Source organism: Vitis vinifera, chromosome 14, assembly GCF_030704535.1.
Source record: "Vitis vinifera cultivar Pinot Noir 40024 chromosome 14, ASM3070453v1".
Lineage (NCBI taxonomy): Eukaryota > Viridiplantae > Streptophyta > Magnoliopsida > Vitales > Vitaceae > Vitis > Vitis vinifera.
This window is the reverse complement of record NC_081818.1, coordinates 9,076,174-9,097,009: the sequence shown is the minus strand read 5'-3', so window position 1 is coordinate 9,097,009 and position 20,836 is coordinate 9,076,174. Positions and strand designations below refer to the sequence as shown.

Sequence of the window (20,836 nt, the reverse complement as noted above, 5' to 3'; positions counted from 1 at the left end):
AGATAATTTAAGTCAAGATGAAGATTGTTGGTGTTGTTATTTTTAGGAGATCAATATTTATAATAGTGAATCATCTTTTTTAAGTTTGAACTAATATTAGAAAACTATTCGTTTTGAGTTAATCCATAAAACTCTATAAATATGTGGTTTTATATGGGGTTTTGAGAGAAAGACAAAAAAGAGTATAGTTTTGGGTAAAAAAAAATTAAAAGGGTTTAAAATATAATGATTTGAGTGTATAAATAAATTTGATCTCCCTTTCCCATGGATATAGGTGATTATATCAAATAAAATAAATCTTTTATCTTCTCTATTTCATTTTTTCCTTTTTTTCCTTGGATTTGGGTGTTACAACCTTCCCAGCAATCAATGGGATCACCCCTGGCCTAGTGTGACAAAAGGCATCTCAAATCAATTTAAAATACAGCTTCCCGTTATGGGTAAGATGAAATTGGATCATTTCTTATGATTTCCATCTCTGTAAGAATCTCCGGTATATAAATCCTTAGCTACATGTGTAGTAACAAAATCCTTGGCCATTTTTTATTCCTTTCATAAATTTAAATTTTCAAGGTAGAGATCTTTCCTAGATGGATAGAAATCCTCACATACATGGGACCATAGCTCATACATTAACCCACCAATAAAAGGAAAAGATGCAAAGGATTAGTGTTAATAAGTCTATAAGAGAATCAATTTAGAGTAAACAACATAAAATTTGAATTTGTATTCTCAATCATCTACAGGTATGCAAAAATCAGTAGGTGTATGGCCATGACAATTTTTTCAGGTAGTGGACTAAGGATGTTGAGGAGAGGGTCCCGCGTGGTTTTCGTTAAATGGTTGAATAACAACTCTATCCCTCCTTCAAGATGTTGAATGCTTGATTCCCATTTCCTTAAGCTCATTATCAACATGTATGCGGACGTCAACATGACCATCTGACATGAGTAGTACAACTCATATCAAAGCCCTGCCCAAATGGGCACCGGGAAAAGGAAATCCACTAAAATCTGATCAAGCTTTTGCAGATCTCTCATGTCTTATATATTTATGCACCCTAAAAAAATCCACATAAAGCACAAAAACAATTACTCGATTTTCATATACCTCTTCCCGATTTTCATAGCACAAAGGCCAGTGGTTCCTCGAGCTTTTTGATAGCTTTACATAAGGACACACAGCCACTTGAGGCATACGGTTAAAATTTGTTTTGGCTCAATATCAGCACCCCCACTGGGCTGCGTTCTGGGCCCAAATCAAGACACTTGGATACTTGCCAGATAGATATTCTACTTTAGAATCTGAATTCTATAGGAGGAGAAAATTAGTATTTTGAAGTCAGAATCCTCATCTGTGACCAGAAATACGTACAGCCTATATTAATGATCACACGACACCCCCTTGCATTTAGGGGTAAGATCCAACCTGATTTCCACCATTCAGATTACATTGAATCATCCAATTAGTGGAGAGGATCTTTCATAATTATGTTGGCAACTCTTCAAATAATGATTCAATGTGGCTGAGTGTGTGAATAAATAAAATAGAAAGAAAGCACCCAAGTAGCAAACAAGGCAGCCTTTACTCTTCCAAATATTCAATAGAAAGATACAAAAAAAGGAATAAAAAAATGTAAAAAGAAGAACCCCTCACAGGACCCATGATGGAAGCTTTCAATTATCACAGTACTTAAAGTTGAATGTTTTCTCTCTTTTTTGGTTTTTTAACATTTCCGTGGGGACTTACTTTAAGGAGCACACGGGAAAAGTTACTTATTGACCATGTTTTTAGACGTTGAAAACAATGGATAAGCAGAGATCCAATTAACGTGAAGGTAAGGGAACTCACTCATATCAGAAGAGCCAAAGATGGACATGACCAAAGAGATCCTTTGAATTGATAATTGTCCAAATTGATTAACAATCTTACATTGAAATGACCATGTTTACTATCTTATTTTCTCTAGTCTTTGCAAGCTGTGAATGTATCAAATAGAACTATACCAAAAATCCTATTGAATCCAATTCTGGAAGATCTCATGGAGCAGTCTCAGAGAGGGCTAATAGCTGCAAATATTTTCTACAAGAGCTAGCATTTTATAGTAATATGCAATACACCATATCTCAACGCCGGATACCGATAACACCAGTCACAATCAAAGTTATAACTGTTAGAAAGAAACACAAAAATTAATATAGAAGCTATCCCCTTGTATTGTTTGTCAATAAAATGTGACCCACATAATAATTGAGGATATGATCCTCCATTATCTTCAAGTTTATACACAGAAAACAAAAGAAAAAAGAAAAGAAAAACAGAAGTCTCTCTCAGAAACCAAGAAATTTTCGAAGAACAAGCTAAGGTAGTCTAATCCAAAATTAAGTGATGAGAGATACATGCATGATGATTATCACCATGGATTAGTACTCTCAGATATGCTCAGAAGCTCCTCCAAGTAATCTGTCCCCAAGTCCTCAAACTCCACCACATTTTCAAGCCTCAACTCCTTCTCTTTCCTCTTTCTTGACTTGTTCTTGATGGAGTGTCTCTTCTTTAAAGCCAGGACTGGTGAACACCCCTCCTGGAACCCATATTTCATCTCCCGGAGCGACTCGTAGACCATATCTGCTGGAAAATTGAGAACAGCCAGTGAACCCCTCATCGCAAATGCAGCTTGGTCATAAGCCAGAGCTGCAGCCTCAGCAGTATCGAAAGTTCCCAACCAAACCCTCACGCCATTCCTCGTGGAATCTCTTATCTCCGCCGCATACTTCCCCCATGGCCGCTTCCGAACTCCTCGATAGGACACCTCCTTCATGGGCTCTTCCTCAATGGCCTTAACCTTAGAGCACACTTCTTCTTTCATATAGGAGTCGTCGGCCACCGCCTCTGAAAGAACCCCGTAGAGCAGCATCTCTTCGGAGTCGTTCTGATCAAAGGGTAGAGGGTCATGAAAAGAGAAAAAGTCCGGTGAACCGAGAGAAGACTCCGGGGAGAACTGGGAGTTAGAGTTGTGGAAGAATGAAGAATCAGCCATGTAGTTGGATTCAATGGTTTGAATGGCTTTGGTATTCTCTCTCTAAGTTGATGACTTCCAAATGATTCAACTTCAATAGAGTGAGTGGTGTTGGGTCATACTCAACGGGAGGAGGGGGTTTATATAGGGCACAAGGAGGGAAGAAGCCAAGTTTAAAAAATAAAAATGGAAATAAAGAATGATGAAAATGGTAAGAGGCAACATTAGATGAATATCGAGTGGACGATGCAAAATGCATGTGGTCGTTAATGGGACCCAAAGGAGTTATTGCACGTGAGTCAATTTGACCATTCGGCATGGCGGCCCGGTCAAATGAGAATTCAAGATGACGTCAGCTCATGATTTCATATGGACGTGTAAATATACATATGTACACAAAAATTTAATAAAGATTATCCTTGCTGCCCACTTGCAAGTTGCAATAATATATCTTTTGTTATTATCATGTAGACATCTCACCTGCAAGTGGGATTTTTTGTCCCATCACTCTCCACCTACTTTACTCAGATGAACTTTCAGTGATTTTGGGACTTTTTTTTTTTTTTTTTTTTGTTTAAAACTGCATCTCCCACTGCAATATTTTTCAAAAGCAATTTCATTTATGGAGTAATTTAGTTCATTTGTGTTAAAAAGAAAGATGTTATGCATTTGTTTGATAACTGATTTCGAAAATAATTTTCAAAAATAGTTGTTTAAAATAGCTTTTAATAATTGTTCTTTAATGAACAAAATATTTTTTAAAAATTATTTTGATTTTCAGTGTCAATGTAGAGGCAGTGGTGTCTTATATCTTATTGAGATGGGAGGAAGTGAAGGTGATACATGAGATGAAAATGAGTTAGGTGGTGATGCATGGTGTAGTGGTAGGTGTGGTTGTGTAATGGTGATTTGCACACTGACGTGAGGGGGGATATATATATATACCCTGCTCCTTGATTTTCAACTTACTGTGATAGCTTCATAGCCTCCATAATTATATCTCTGTCATTGTTTTATTAAGAAATGTAGGCCCTCTTTGGTTCACTTTACTCTAAGATGTAGATTTTGTTTAATGATTTTACTATTCGTTAGTTTATATTTTCAGTGAAGAAAGTGCTTCAGCAAACACAGTCTTTGATGGTTATAGTGCAAGCACAAACAGAAGTGTTGACTGATCAACGTAATTATGGGGCTTTCCTTTTTCCCTTTTGGGTTACTTTCTATTTTTCACTTTGGACTATCATTTTTTTTCCTCCTTTTTCTTTTTTTTTTTTTACTGTACGTATATTCATTCTAATGATTTGTAGAAGAGTGATAAAATGATTTCATCTAGAGGGATATTAGCACAATCTATATACGAACTCAAAATTATTCATAATGGTTTTTGGAAATATAGCTAGCTCCCTCTTTTGCCTAATTTCTTTGCCCCACTATTTCTCATGGTGACAAATGGTATGGGGTTTGTCTCATTGAAGAGTTTATTAAAAACCCTTCTATATAATTTGATTATTTCATAAGAAAATGTATATTTGGTACCTCTATTATTTATCACATCCATATGTTATCCAAACCTCTACTCATCTTGTGTCACTTCATTGTATAAGTTTGATTGTAAAGATAAAAGAACTAAAAATTTGTTTCATTAAATGAAATTGTTAAATTCATCTCATCTTGTATCATCTCGTGGTTGATTCATCCACAGGCTTAAGAGTGATATTGTTGTAATCTAATACAAGCATAGGTATTGAATATGTTGTCCTCCTCTTAATAGTAATTTCAATTGGTAGTAGTATGTGAATTAATATCGATGAAAATCAAATGCATGTTATTAATATTCCCTTCCTTGTTTCTATGGAATACTTTTGGTAGCATTTTTTTACCAAGGTTTTAAGTTAAAAATAATATATTTTTAAATTTAGTTTTTTCTCACAATTAGGTGAACTGCTAAAATAAATTCAAGAGAATTGCATTTTTAACATCCTTTGATCAAAATATATATGTTCAGTTATTTCAAAATCATAATTACATTTTAAAGGAATTACTAATGCAACCTTTAATTGTACTAGATGTTTTACTAAATTGGCCTAAATAATTGGATAATTAAACAAAACAAAATTTTAAAAAATTAGTTACTCAAATAAATATTTAATATACCTACTCTGCAAGATATATATTATAAGATCTTTATAGAAATATTACTCCATATCATATTATACATATTGAAAAGGTAGTGTACTTAAAATCTATATATATATAGAAAGAGAGAGAGAGAGAGAGAGATTACTCAATATCATATTGTAGTGCTAGGGATCATGCAATCATCTATATCAACTATAATCAATGCTATGGTTTGAGAGAGAGATTACTCAATATCATATTGTAGTGTACTTAAAACTTAGAAGTATAGCTAAGGATCATGCAATCATCTATATCAACTATAATCAATGATGCTATGGTTTGAGAGAGAGAGAAAGGTTAGAGTATTAAGTCTAAATATGTAAGTTACCCATGAACATATATTTTTGTTTTTATAAATATAGAATTGAGCTTATATGAGTGAGAGTGAAAGAGCTCTAGGAATGGCAACAGCGCGGGATCGAGACAAGTCGCTCCCATCCTAACCTCGTCTCATTTATTCAAAATAATTCTCATCATCGTCTCATTTAAAAAGTTAAATGGGGTAAGGCGAGTATGATAAATTCCCATACTTGCCCCGTCCCACCCCGTTTCACTTGTTTTTTGAATTTTTAACTTTTTAAAATTTTTAATTACATTAAAATAAATATATTTTATAAATAATTAAATTATTATATTTTTATAACTTATTTTATTATTGTCTATATATTAAAAATAGTAAAATAAAAATTAAATTAAATTAATTTTATATATAATCGAGGCAAGGCGGGGCGAAACAAGGCAATACTTGAACCTACCCCGAACTCGCCCTGGGTTTTAAAAAAATCTCAAACTCGTCCCAAACCCGTTTATTAAAATTGAAACTCATCCTATTAGGGGTGAGACGGGGTGGGTACTAAAAAAAACTCGCCCTATTACCATTCCTAAGAGGGAGGGTATCGTAGGGTATTCAATCTAAATATGTAAGCTCCCCGTGAACAGTTCTTTTTGTTTTTCTAAATATAGAATTGAGCTTATATTTTTTGACTGACCCTTTCTCATGTTGACCAGACCTTGTCCAAGGAAGATGTAAATTATTTAAGCCTTTGCTTCTTCAAGGGAGTCTTGAAGGTCACTCATTTGGTATTTGGTCTTTAGTATTGGTGTTGAAAGATAAATTTTGGGTCAAATTGGCCCTCAACCAAACAAAATATAGGCATGTTTTGAAATTATTCTTTAAAATAGCCTTTTAAATTTTGTTTTTAAATTAATTTAAAATCATATTTTAAAAATACCCCTTCTACGTAAATTAGAAACTACAATTTTAAAATATAATTTCTAGATTCGTACTAAGACTACATTTTTAAAATACAATTTCAAATATTTTTTTAAAAAAGAAATATATATTAAAAGTTGAAATATGTAAAGAAAGGGGTTACTTCGAACAATTATTTCAAAATAGGTTCAAATATATGTTTTAATGTTAATTGATCACATTGAATGGAAGCATTGAGGCCAAATTTTAAAAGAACAAAAAATTAAAATGAAAAACATCAAAGAAATGAGTTATTTTAAATAATTGTTTTAAAATAAATTCTAAATACATATAAGTTAAGTTTGGTTTCCGGAAAGCACTAAAAAAAGAATATATATATATATATATATATTAAGGAAAAAAAAATTTTATATTTGATTTTATTATGAAGAACGCAAAAGAAAATCAAATATGATTAAAATTCAATAAAAATTTATATATTTTTAAAATATTTAATTTTTATGTAATTGAAATAAATAAGTGAAATAAGTTTGAAGAAATATATAAAAATAATTTATTAAATTTAAAATTATTTTTTATTTTCCTTTATTTTTGTTTTTTTTTTTCTTTTATATTTTCTTTCTCTTACATTTTCCCACGAGCTTTTCAAGAATCCAACATAACAATATTTTAGCATGGTTCCATTGAACCAAAAGTATCAAAACATAGTAGCTTCCTAAATCAAAATAAACGCTTTAATAAGTCGGTAGAATTCAATCCATTTTACTATGAACGCCAAGACTTATCTTCCTTTTAAAGTAAACCACCCCTCATATGGTTATAATCTACCTGTAAGTTGTAACCTTCTATGTTTGAAAAACATATTTGACTAAAATTCTAAAAAGCAATAAATTGGCAAGCAAAAAAATTAAAAATAATTGTAATAATAATAATAATAAAATATTTGTAATTTAATTTTCCCTTTGAGATTTCATGGATGTAATGGAAGCTTTGTACATACATTATTTGGCATGTTCAATGAAGTTTTGTTACATTTAATCTTACATCTTATGGAATCATAATGGCTTATGAATGAAAACATAAAAGTGACAAAATGTTAAATATGGGCCATTGATGGAATTCACTTTATTAAACTAATTTAATTATTTCAAAATTAAATAAATAAAGAGTTACTAATTCAGTAAAATCCCTATAAAATAATATTCTCCAGTCTAGAGAAATTATTATCTTAATGTGTTATTGATTTATTAATAATATATTGATTTATTGGTAAATGAATATTTATTAATTTAGAGAGTAAAAAAAAAAAGATGAGGTTAAGGGGGTGTTTAGTAAAATTTAATACTTATCATTTAATGATTTAAGTTGATTTTAAGTTAAATTAAATTTAAGTTATTAATTTAAAACTTATTACTTGATTCTTATTTTAAGTATTAAGATTATTTAATAAAATTAACTTAAAATTTATTTTAAATCATCAAATTAACATATTTATTCTCATAAATTATAAATAAGGCAAAAAGTGTTGAGTAATAATGGAGGTTGTGGAATAGTAAATCATGGAGGTAATTAGGACAAATAAGGATAAAAAGATAAAATGAAGATATGAACTTAAAAATAAATAAATTATTTTTACTTATTACTTAAAATTATTTTTTACTTTAACTCATATCATTAAATTATTTTATCAAACATTCTTAATTTACTTAATTACTTAAATTAAGTTATTAAGTTATTTTAAATTATTAATATTTATCAAACATTTATTTATTGAAGTTTTACTATAAATATAAAGAATATGAAATTTTAGTTATTTACCAAACAAATATTAAATTGGATAATGAGAACTTTTGGTCTGAGTTAGCATTTAATTTGTTCTAATCTACCTAAGTTATACCCCTTAAATTAATTCACATAACTTTCCATAGCATAGCATATATAAGATTCATCTATACTACTTTACATATCAAATATCATGGGATATTTTCATCACGGGTCAATTCTATTGTACCCTACAATAGGACTAGAATAATAAAAATTCCAAAAAAGAATATTATATGGATCTAAAAGAGAATATTATATGGACCACTTTTTGTGGCCTCAGTAGTGGAGTCTAAGGTGGTTTGACTCTCGAAAGCATCGTTTAATAGGAGATGGATGGCACTATTACAGACAAGCATTATGTATGATGGGGTGTCTTTATTTGGCTGCAGGCTATTTACTAGGTCAAAAAATTAAGGCAACAAAAATAATATTAATATTTTATAAGGCTAAAATTACAAGAAAGCAACCCCAAGGGCTAAGTATAAGCACTTGTTCGGTTCGGTAACACTCTTGATCTAAGCTGTTTATTTAAAATAATTCTTATTTTCGTCTCATTTAAAAAATTTAATGGCACCAAACTTGTATATGAATTTCTCATAACTTTCTCATCCCATCGGTTTAACTTTTTAAAAAATAATATAAAATTTTTCATTTCATTAAAATAAATATATTTTTTAAATAATTAAAATATTATAATTTTTTATAATTTATTTTATTAAAAAATGGGTTTATTATTATTAAAAATAAAAAAATAAAAATTAAATTAAATTAATTTTATACATAGGACATGATAAGACAAAACAATACTCAAACCCCCTTCAAACTTGTCCCATATATATATATAAAAAATAAATTATCTTATTATCATCTCTATTCATATTTATCATTTCTCTTGTCAATATCAATACATCAATCACTAACAAAACTGAATTTTAATTTAATGAAGCAATTTCAACTTTTTTAAAACCAAAATTTAAAAATAAGATCATGTAATTTTCTGAAAACTTCCAAATACAATGCACCCCAAATCTGACATCACCTCCACTTGAGGTGGAATTGCATCATCTTTGATAAGTAACCCTAATTTTTATAATTAATTTGGTGCCAAAAAAATGTGTATGTATATAAAAATTAATATTGGGACATGGTGATATATTGTCTTGACCAATTATTGAGAGTGACCCTCTAGGGTAAAGTTCAATGTTTCTCAACCAAAAACAAAAAATTGAAACAAAGTAGTGAGAATTGGCAATACAAATGTTGAAAATTCTCAAATATTTATGATCGGTTCCCTGCACCGTGATATATTGCATGGTGATTGATTTGGATAGCGTTTGGAGTTCGATACTTTTGTCAATTTATTTTTAAACAATGGAGTCGTCCATGAAAGTTAGTAAATGTCCTTATAATTAATCTACCTCAGCCTTTCAAACATTTTGGCCACGAGAATTCATGTCTACCTCACACTAATCTTTCATCGACAATTTTCATAGCACACGTCAGTTCTTCCATTTCTAATACGAGTCTTCTTTCTTTTTCAAGAATATAACAAAAAAACAACAAGAAATCAATGTCATCTTCTCCATTTCTTTCCTTTTATTTTGAATTTATAGAAAAAATCGAAGCAAGCGAAAAAAAAAAATAGAATTGTTTGATAAAAGGTTAAATGAAAACCCAATTTTTAAAATTTAATTCTTTATCTTTTTTTTTTTGATAAAAATATCCTCATTGTTTTTATATAAAAATAACTTTTTATTTGAAAACTTATATATAAATACTTGAAATAGCAAATGACATTTATGTCAAAAATAAATTATTTTTCAAGAAAAAACATATAAATGGTTAGGTTCATAATTTATGAATTATTTCATCATTTTTGTGATGTCCCATATCGGATAGGAGAGAATGTTCCTGACGCTATATATGTAGAGGCTCCTCTTAATCAAGTAAACGCGTTTTAAAGCCGTGAGGGCCTAAAGCGGACAATATCTACATGGTTGGGGTGCGAGTTGTTACAAATGGTATCAGAGCCGATCCCTGACCTCGGTGTGGGGGTTTGTTTAGCCCCGTAAAGGGTGTTTGTTAGTTTGGTCCCGCAATCCCATGGGACACAACGAGGACGTTGTGTTTGCATGTGGGGGTGTTTGTGATGTCCCACATCGGATAGGGGAGAATGTTCCTGACGCTATATATGTAGAGACTCTTCTTAACCAAGTAAACGCGTTTTAAAGTCGTGAGGGCTCATTTGGGCCCAAAGCGGACAATATCTACATGGTTGGGTGCAAGTCGTTACAAATGGTATCAGAGCCGATCCCCGACCCTGGTGTGGGGGTTTGTTTGGCCTCGTAAGGGGTGTTTGTCTGTTTGGTCCCGCAATCCTATGAGACACAACAAGGACATTGTGTCTGCATGGGGGGATGTTTGTGATGTCCCACATCGGATAGAGGAGAATGTTCATGGCGCTATATATGTAGAGATTCCTCTTAACCAAGTAGACGCGTTTTAAAGCCGCGAGGGCCCCCTTGGGTCCAAAGTAGACAATATCTACATGGTTAGGTGCGGGTCGTTACAATTTTAACCAAATATTTCAAAAAATAAACATAATGGACAAGATATTGATTTAATTAATGAAGTTTGTAGTGTCGATGGTTGGTATAAAAAATACTTTTTGGTGTCGCACCAAATGCTATTTAATTCATATATATATATATATATATATATATATGTATGTGTGTGTGAGTAATTGATAATAAAATAATTAGAATATGAACAAAATGTTTGAATATAAACAATGTCCAGAAAAAAAGTTATTAAAATATAAACGATATAATTAAGATCGTATTTGTTTTTTGGTTAAATAAAGAAAATTAAAATATTTGATTTTTTTTTATTCAATTAAAGGTAACATGTTGATGTTAATTAATATAATTAAATTGAATTTATTAATAATAAGTTTTTTTTAATGGAATAGAAAAAATCGAATATTTTGGTATTTTCCATTTAGTGAAAAAACAGACACGATGTAAAATATAAATGATAGGATGAGTTAAGAATCAAGAAATGAAAAAGGTGGAAGCTATATAGTAATTTTTTTTTTTTCATTTTTTTATGATAGAATTAAGAATATAAATAAAGTAGAAATCACATTTCATTTTAATAACACTGTATATATGAAATTTAGACCTTATGAATTAGGCGGTGATCTTTGATGGCAAGTGGCAAATGTGTGGCGGAGAGAGATTCCTTTATCTCTTTTTGCAGATGCAAAAGAACTGAAAAGGGTCGCCAAAAAAAAAAATTGCAGAGAGAAAAAATGGGGAGAGAGAGACTAAAGGGCCCAGGTCATTTTGGATGTGACAAATGGTGCATGAACCTGTATTAATCACTGGGAAAACAAATACAAAAAACAATGGTTGGGCTGCAACCGATTACAGATTATTAGTGTGGACAATGGCAACTTGGTGTGGAGCCAAAACCCTAGTGCATTATTATGATTGGTAGGCATACAAGGTCCCATCAAATTTTGTCCTAGAAGAGTAGATAATGATGAAATATTCATGATTCTCTCCTACAATCTTCATGCATTGTTCTAAGAAAATTAATTTTAGTACAACTCTAATGGGACTCTTGAGCTTGCCCTAACCTCACATATCATAGCTTAATTTTCTTAGTTATGGAAATCCTTTTTTTATATATATAAATTGTATGTGGTGTTTATTTTGTTTGTATTTTTTTTTTCATAAAGTCATGATTAATCAACTCCGAGAGTTAGAATTATAAATAATGAAAGCTAAAGGGTCTAATAGAGCTGAGAAAAAAATGACACATGCACTTCTGATCAAATCGACGACACTTTGCTATCTAAGCATCAAGTATTTGATAAAAATCAAAATGTGTAAAACGGTATGTTTAGTTTTTGAAAAGTAAGAAAAGTAGAAGAAAAAAAAAAAAGAAATTTAACTTAATAATTTTTTTAAATCTCACTCTAAACTCATTTAACTTATTTTAATTATCTATATAAAAATTAAATAATTTTAAAAGTACAAATTTATAACTAATTTGAATTATATTTGAATTTTTTTCTAAAATCAAATATAAAAAAAACATTTTTCTTAATCTTTCCTTTTCTTTTCTTATTATTTTCTTCAAACCAAACATAACATAAATGTTCTTGCAAAATAAAATAAGAAAGGATTATAACATTAATGTTATTGCAAAATCAAATATGTTAAGATTTTGTGCTTAACAAATAAATTTGTGATGGTTAACCAAACCACACACAAACAAAATATAAAGGAAAAGATAATTTTTTTAACATGGTTCAACAATCAATGTGATCCCTACGTTCATAAAATACACGAACACTCAACAATCCACTAATTAAAATGAATGTGAAGAGCTATAATGGTGAAACTCTCAAAAAATACTTTTCAACTGTGGTTGGCCTCTCTAAAAAACAAAACCCAAAATATAAAAAAGTTAAATATATAATAAGAACAAACTCATCAATCATCATATAAAAAAATAATTCTCCAGGGGCGCTACCCCTTTCAACCCTGCAAGCTAACGAAACAGCTCGATCCTCAGCATCTTAAGTGAAGCGTGACAAAACTGATTCGGGTTTCATATTCCAATAGTGACTTGAGTGTTACTAATGCGTTCCAAGCATTCAATCCATTTAGCAAGAGCTTAAGAAATTGTAGGCCAAGAGTAAGAGTTGGTGGATACACCACATAACTCATTTTTTTCATATATATATTTATGAAATTAATTAATCTTATTAAGAAAAATTTATTAAGTTTTTAACTAATGAAATTAGGACATCTATCAATCTAAATGGCTCAATGAATAGAGAGTGTCATTTTAAATTCTAATACATTCAAATTCTCAATTAATCCTTAATTTTTGCTTAAGACTTTTTTTTTTGTATTTAATTATCATCCACCACCTTAATAAAGTGGTAAAATCACAAAAAAAAAAAAAAAAAATTATTCTCATAATTAACTTTAATCAATCAAAGAGTACTTTCAATCTCTTGATTGTAAATCTAGCCCCTTTTTAAAAGCAATGCTTTCATTTTTCTTCATTTATCTAGTTCAATTATGTTTATTAGTCAATATATGTATGTATTTTAATAGATTAAGACTCTCAATCAATCTTATGTTGTTTACCAGATGTTTTTCTTAAGATTTTTTTCCTATTTTAATTGTCTCGTAATTAACTTTAATCAATGAAAGGACACTCTCAATCTATTGATAGTCAATCTATATTACTTTTTAAGAAATGATTCCTCATAATTCAAGTAATCAAAATTTTAAACTAACAATGGATTTTGTTAAAAATCAAGCATTTCATTCATATCTTTATAAAGAGATTATGACCTTTATATTCATAGAGTACTTGAATAAGGGATCATAACTTTTAATCTAGCGTGGGAATAAGGAACATCCTTGAAATGACATACATTCATATAGTACTTGAATCATAAGAGACTATTACTTTTACCAAGTTTCGATTGTTGAAATTTTACCAAGTTTCGATTGTTGAAATTTAGATCGAGAATAAGAAGTGTCATTCGAAGATGAGGTTTCATAGACTTAGAGTTGGATGCATGGTTTATTGCAATTCTATACCTCATAATTTAATGTCTAGTATATTAGTTTCCACAAAGTGCTCATTTATTCTTTGATTTTCTCAAAATTGGTTGTACAAGGTTTCTACATAAATCATGTTTCGGGTCTCTAATCAATTTGTGCATTTGAGTTGTTTGTCTAAACACGATCTAATTAGTTATCAAAATATTGATTTCAATCAAAATATCGATAATTCCATTTTATAGAAATATGAAAAAAAAAATAAAATATTAATATTGATGGAAATTTCTATAAAAATAAAAAATAAAAATATATGTATAGAAATTAACTAAAAATATAAAAATTTTGTATAAAGCTTCGATAAATGTCAAAACATTAACAATTTATATATCAGCATATATTTTCTAATAATTAATATAAATATAATATAATAATACTAAACAATAAATAAATATATTGTATATTAATTATATCACAAAATAAAGTTTATATCACTATATATAAACATTTTGACTTCTTTCGATAATATATCATCAATAGAAAATTGTTTAAATTTTCTTTATGTCATATAAGAAATTCTATATGATATTTATAAAGGAAAACGGTCAAACATCCTATTGATACCTACTCTTTTAATACTGGTATCCCTAAATTACAAATATTTCGATATAAATAATAGAAATACCATCGATATTTACCTTTTTAGCCATATTTGATTTTAATATGATATACTTTCTCCCTTAGGCATGCCAATTTGGGACAGAGCATAGGCAACCTAACCTCTGAAAAGGACAAAGTTGCCAACTATTAGATTTGCTTTTCTTTCGTCAGCCCTCGTGGGAATTTAATTACATTCATTCCCCCTTTGCATAAAAGCATTTCTATATGCTTTTAAAACCCCATTTTCTATTCTACAATTAAAATAAAATAAATAAATAAAAAACACGAAAACTTTCTACCCTGGTCTAATGGGACATGATTTATATCTAAATAAGTGTAATAAACTACTCTTGATCATAAAACAAGTAATATTTTTCTTCATAAGAATGATTGTGGGATGGAAACTTTTGACTCAACCCACCAACTTCTTCAAATTGGCCTGTTTATGCTTGGAGGTTTGGCACCATATAAGCTACTATAATAATCTCTTGTCTTTAATCAATTATACAATACCTCAAGAATACTCAAGTCCAAGGACAAAAAGGGAATTTTAAACTCGTCTTTTTTTAAATACAAAATGAGAGAATTTGTTTAAAAATTTGAGGAAATTTTGAAAATTAATTATATTCATTTTTTAGTCTTAGAAAATAGAAAAAAAAAACCCCAATTATGATAGAAAAGATTAACAAAAATGATGGCATCCCCATAATCATTCTTTTTCATAAAGTTATATTTGGTTCTGGAAAATAATAAGAAAAGAAAAAATTGTAAAGAAAAATTATTTTTTCATATTTGATTATTCTAAAAAAAAATATTAAAGAAAATTAAATATATTTAAATTTAATTAGTAATTAATGCATTTTAAAATTATTTAATATTTATGTTAATAAATTAAAATAAATAAAATGAGTATTGAGTAGCAAATAAAATTAATTTATTGATTTTTTATTTTCTTTCATTTTTTTTCATTTTTCTTTTATATTTCTTTTTTCTTACCTTTCCCCACAAATTATTCTAAGACCCAAACATAACCTAAAAGTTTTTAAATTTTATTAAATGGAATTAAATTAAACCCAATAATTAAATAAAAGAATATCATTAGTGAAGGGAATGCTAGGTTCTATTTCATATTGGTTGAAATAATCTTCAAATCAAAGTTTGAACACAATCCATGGGAATGATTGAGGAGTTGGAATATGAAATCTCCAAAATTGGATTGTTTGACCCAATTGAACTAATCATTCCCAAGAACATATTTACCTCATACTCTACACTTTGTGCCACCAAATCACCACACATCGACAAGATATTTTATCCTTCAATGCTCTCAAAAGTTGGTCAAAAGCATGTGTTTTATAGTAATATATGAGAGCAAGGGAGGGCGGTGTGAATAAAGAAAGAGGAGGGATGGGGATGGGAGTCCCCCTGAAGAGCCTGGTCAATCCAAAATTGTAACATTGAATCAAACTTCCAGAAGTTTTTGAAAGTCTTCAGAAGTTCAAAAAAGTTTCACAAAAAGTTTTGGTCAAAAGTTTCCTCATGAGTGGTTTAAGAAAACCCGAGTGGGGACAATCAACACTCTCTCTTTGCATCCACTCTTTTGTGGATGGAAATTCTTGTGAAATATTTGAGAAAAAAAAATAAAAATAAATATTTTTTTTATGAAAATTGTGGACCTCTCAATAGTCGGCTCTCAAGTGATAAAGACTTTCAAATGGGATTGCATGTGGAAGTTTCTAGATTTTTTTATTTATTATTTTTTTAATATTTAAAAAAAGAATTGTTCAAAAATATACAACGTTTGGCTTTATCATGAAATATCCATATTGGGTTCTTACCAAACTTGAACTAATTCATTGTATCACATTTTTCCATATGTTTTACGTGCCCTGTTTTGTTGTACTCCCTAACGTTGTCTCCCTATTGCTTTTTGCCTCCAAAAGCCGCCTACTTAAGCATGCGGGGTGCTTTCATTTTCCAAGATTTTCATTTACTCAAAATGAAACGCTTACATTTCAATACAAGATGTAAAATTCCAAATTACTCCTCTCTATGAAATTTAGAATTTTCCATGAGTAATTTTGAGAGGGATTAAAATATTTTCTAATGTTTGGAAGCGTTTTCTCTTACCATGTTTTATGAATTTTAAAATCACTTTTAAAAATATAAAAAATCACTTAATCGAGTTTTTTTTTACCACGATGTTTGATAAAAGAATTAACTAATTTTGAAGTGAAAAAAAAAACATTATAGGTAGAATCATAAATAAACTTTACTTAATTTCATTATAGGAACTAAATTTTTATCAGAAGGTTAATAAAAAAAATCGTAAAATTATAATTATATTTCTTTAAATGATTTTGATAAAATGAAACAAAAATGATTATACAGTAAATTAGGCAATACATTTTTATTTTATTTTTTATGAACTATTTTTGTGTTATACTTAAACATGACATTTTTCTCTTCCACTAATTCAATATTTAGAATTTTAGCACTTATAATTTAAAGTTTAGGTTTTTTGTGCTTAATTTTTCGGTTTTATCAAACATTTGCTTGGTAGGTGATTTTTCAAAAATCATTTTTTTGTTATATACATGTAGTGATTTTTCTTAAAACCATTTTCTATAAAAATCGATACTAATAAGAAAAGTTACAAATTAAAAGCATTTTAATTAGAATCACTGTCAAACGATCTTTTAGAGTACGTTTGATAATGATTTTAGGAAATATTTTTTATATTTTAAATTATTAAAAGGTAAAAATTTTCAACGGTTAAAAATACTAAATATGCTTTCAAGAATTGCTGTCAAACACACTCTTAATCTCTCAAAGATTTTCGACTATACATAATTGGTCAAAATTTTTTAAAATCATTAACTTGCCTTTTCATTAGATAAGATTAGAACAATGTATAGTGATTTAAAAAAAAAAAGAAAAATCTAAAAAAAAGACCCATAAACATAAGCATTATTAATGTAATTATTTGACTTCTTTTTCCCATAACTTTAGATGAAAAACACTTAGAAAATAAAAGGAGACAAGTCCCACAGTGACTTGGAATTGCTCTTACTCCCATAGGAATTAATGGTGAGAATCCATGATGAAAATTAGAGAATCAAACATTTGAATGAGTTGGAGGATGATATATTTTGACCATTCAAATTGTAAGACCTTTAAGGGTAAGTAATTATTTTGCTTCTTTTGTCTTATTCCAAAAGTAATTAATCCTAGTACAACATTGTATATCAAATTTTAAGGTTAATGGTAGTTTTATTTCCCATCAATCAAGAGGCTATAGTTGTCTTGAGCATGTGAACTTAGGATGTGGGTGCAATGAACTTTCCGAAATGCTTGACTCTTAAGTTATTACATTTTGACCTTAATTTGCAAAAATAGACAAACCCCATTAATGACATTCAACTTTGTCATATGAATTTTGACACATTGCTCCAATCATGTCATATCATGAATAGCATACCATTATGGGGGTTTTTTTTTTTAATTTAAATAATATTATTTTAAAAAATAATATTTTGTAAAATATTTAGATTCCATTTAACAATAATTCTAAAAAATGTTTATAACTTAAAAAAAGCTTTAAAAATAAATGAAGTGTTCGAGACAAAATTTAGAAAATATTTTTTAAAATTTACAAAATCACCTATTACGTTGAAAAATCACTTGTAGTGTTTTTTAGAGAAACATTTGATAGATGATTCTCTAAGAAATACTTTACGAAAAAACATTTCGAGTATAAACATTATCAGATACCCTTTTACAAAAATATGGTATTTTTTTTATTTATAAAAAAGAACTATTTTACATATATAAATCATATTTTCTTAATAAAATTTTAGTAAGAACATATTTTATAAATTTGTATTAAAATGGTTTTTCTAAAGATGATTTTAATATTTATATCATTGATAAGCATAAGATGTGATTGAAATAACAAGATAATGGTTTTTAAAATAAATATTGTTCTAAGGAAAAATTGGAAGGTACACCTTTTAACAACCTTCTTATTGAAAATGTTGTAACTCGAGTGGACTAGATCGAATTGATAGTCAATCCTAACTCAAACCAAGAATAAATTACATTTGCTCGAAGCACAATTCAATTTGAGTTGTAACTCAACTTGCAAAACTCAAACTCAATCAAGACTTCTTTTTTCTTAATCTTGTGTTCTCAAATTATATTTGAATTAGAAAAAGAATAAAAAATAAGAAATGAGTTAGACATGTATTGGTTAAGTTGGACTAATTATATGAGCTATTTAGGTTAAAACTCGGGTCGGGTTAACTAGATTACACCAAAATAAATAAATGAATAAGTGTTTTACATATTAGCATGCCAAAAGAAAACTTGACAATAGAAGTTTTCATTCCATTATGTAGTCAAATCCATCAATGTAATATAAGGCCTGATAGATGAAAAGCAATTTAATTTTAATAGATAAGAAGTTAATTTATTTAGTTTTATATAAATAAACAATTTGATTAATTAAATTCTTAAAGTTAATTAAATTTAAATATAACTAGTTAAACTATATAGTATACAATTCAATAATTTATTATATATACTTACAATTATTTAATTAAAATTATTAAATACTTAATTTGAGTTTGATTTCACGTCCGAACTTAAGATCAACCTCAATTTAATTCGAATTAGTTGTTTTTATTTTTTATTTTTTATTTTTTATTTTTGTCCAAGCCCAACCCAAATTACAAAAGGGCTACCCAAGCCTGCCTAAAGTTGGATTGAGTTGGGTTCCACCGACCCAAGTCCAACCCAAATTGGATTGTTGTAATATGAAATTTTTCTTTTATCAAAATGGGAAAATATGTCAAAATAGATTTCAATAACAGCCTTGTCTAAACTTCAGAACTAATAATGGGCTACAATTGTGGGCTTGGCCCATTCGCCTACGAATATCATCCCCTAGATCATCTGGACAAGGAAGGTGGCCTCTCAAGAGGCCCACCTATTAGGATGGGCTTGCGGTTTCTGGACCAGCCCAGTTTCCCCATTTACCTAAGCTGTGACCCATTCTGCATAGAATTCCTTTTAGATTCAAAGCCATTCTGAAATAAAATATTCTACAAATGGTGGAAAAATTACAGAATTATTAGTTAAATATGAATGCTCATATTATTAATTATGGATGTTAATAAAGGCATAAATTGTATTTAATTTTTTGAATGAATAAAAATATTTTGAAAATTATAATTGTTAATAATATTTTGTTTAAAATGAATTATAAAAGTAAACATAATTTGTTTTTTAAGATATATAAATAAGATAATTTTATTATTATATTTAAATATTTCCTGACCAATTATTGTGGATCAATTTTAGTCAAGGAATTTTTGGTATTAATTAGATTAATTGTTTAATTTTAGATTATTTTTAAAAATTACTAGAATGATTTTAATGTAACAAATTAAATATCATTTGATCTAAAATTTATTTTTTATTGAGAAAATTAGAAAAAAGAAAAAAGAAAAAAAATATAAGTTTGTTTTCATATTTTATTATTTTTTTAATAATTGTTTTTAAGGTAGAAAATATATATATATTTTTTTTTGGTAATTTTATGAAAACAAAGTATTTGAAAAATTATTTTTAAATTAAATTAAATTAAATTTATATTAATCAATGTTTTCAGAATCAGAACTGTCATTGAAATAGAAAAGTTATCGATTCACGGTTCATTAGTCGAGTTGATGATCAAATCAGTGACATCATAAATATATATTTTATATATTATTCAAATTAAAAAAAATTAAATAATAAATTATATCTAAATTTTGACAACATCCACTTTGTTGAATTTAAGATATTATACATTTATAATGTCAATAAACTCAATATTTATCAAATAATTAAACCATTGCTATCCTACATTCAAATATGAGCAATAAACCAACAATGACCAAATTATCAAAGAGTTGTTAACTTAACAAATTATCCTTAACAGTGGCCGACAATAACAGCTTGATGCTAGTGATAGTGGGAAGTTGGAGCTAGGGCAGCCACACAGGCGTGGGAACCCTTCGCCATGTGTCTATCCACGTGTACCTCCATGTGTCTGTCCACGTGGTAGTGCTTGTGTCGGTCCGCGTGTCACTCCCTCCAATACTGTCCAGACAACCACCGAAGTACCCAGGAACGCTTTATCTGGACCGCATGGGTTCATTGAGCAGACAACATTTTCATGCCAGCCCCCAAATCCTCCCTGCTACGTGAAATGATGGTTATCTGGCATAGGAGTGACTGATGAAACCTTCTCCCATCCTTATGTCTACATCAGTGGACTGTCACACCCTATCCCATACCTTC

The 20,836-nt window shown here is 28.8% G+C and overlaps 1 protein-coding gene across 1 annotated transcript; it reads right to left on the bottom strand.

Annotated features, from left to right (window-relative positions):
• Window positions 1-2,192: 2,192 nt before the first annotated feature.
• Window positions 2,193-3,167, bottom strand: LOC104877303 (ethylene-response factor C3). Its single transcript, XM_010661810.3, has one exon. It carries the CDS (start codon window positions 3,038-3,040, stop codon window positions 2,414-2,416), a length of 627 nt encoding a protein of 208 aa, XP_010660112.1. The 5' UTR covers window positions 3,041-3,167; the 3' UTR covers window positions 2,193-2,413.
• Between the last annotated feature and the right edge of the window lie 17,669 nt (window positions 3,168-20,836).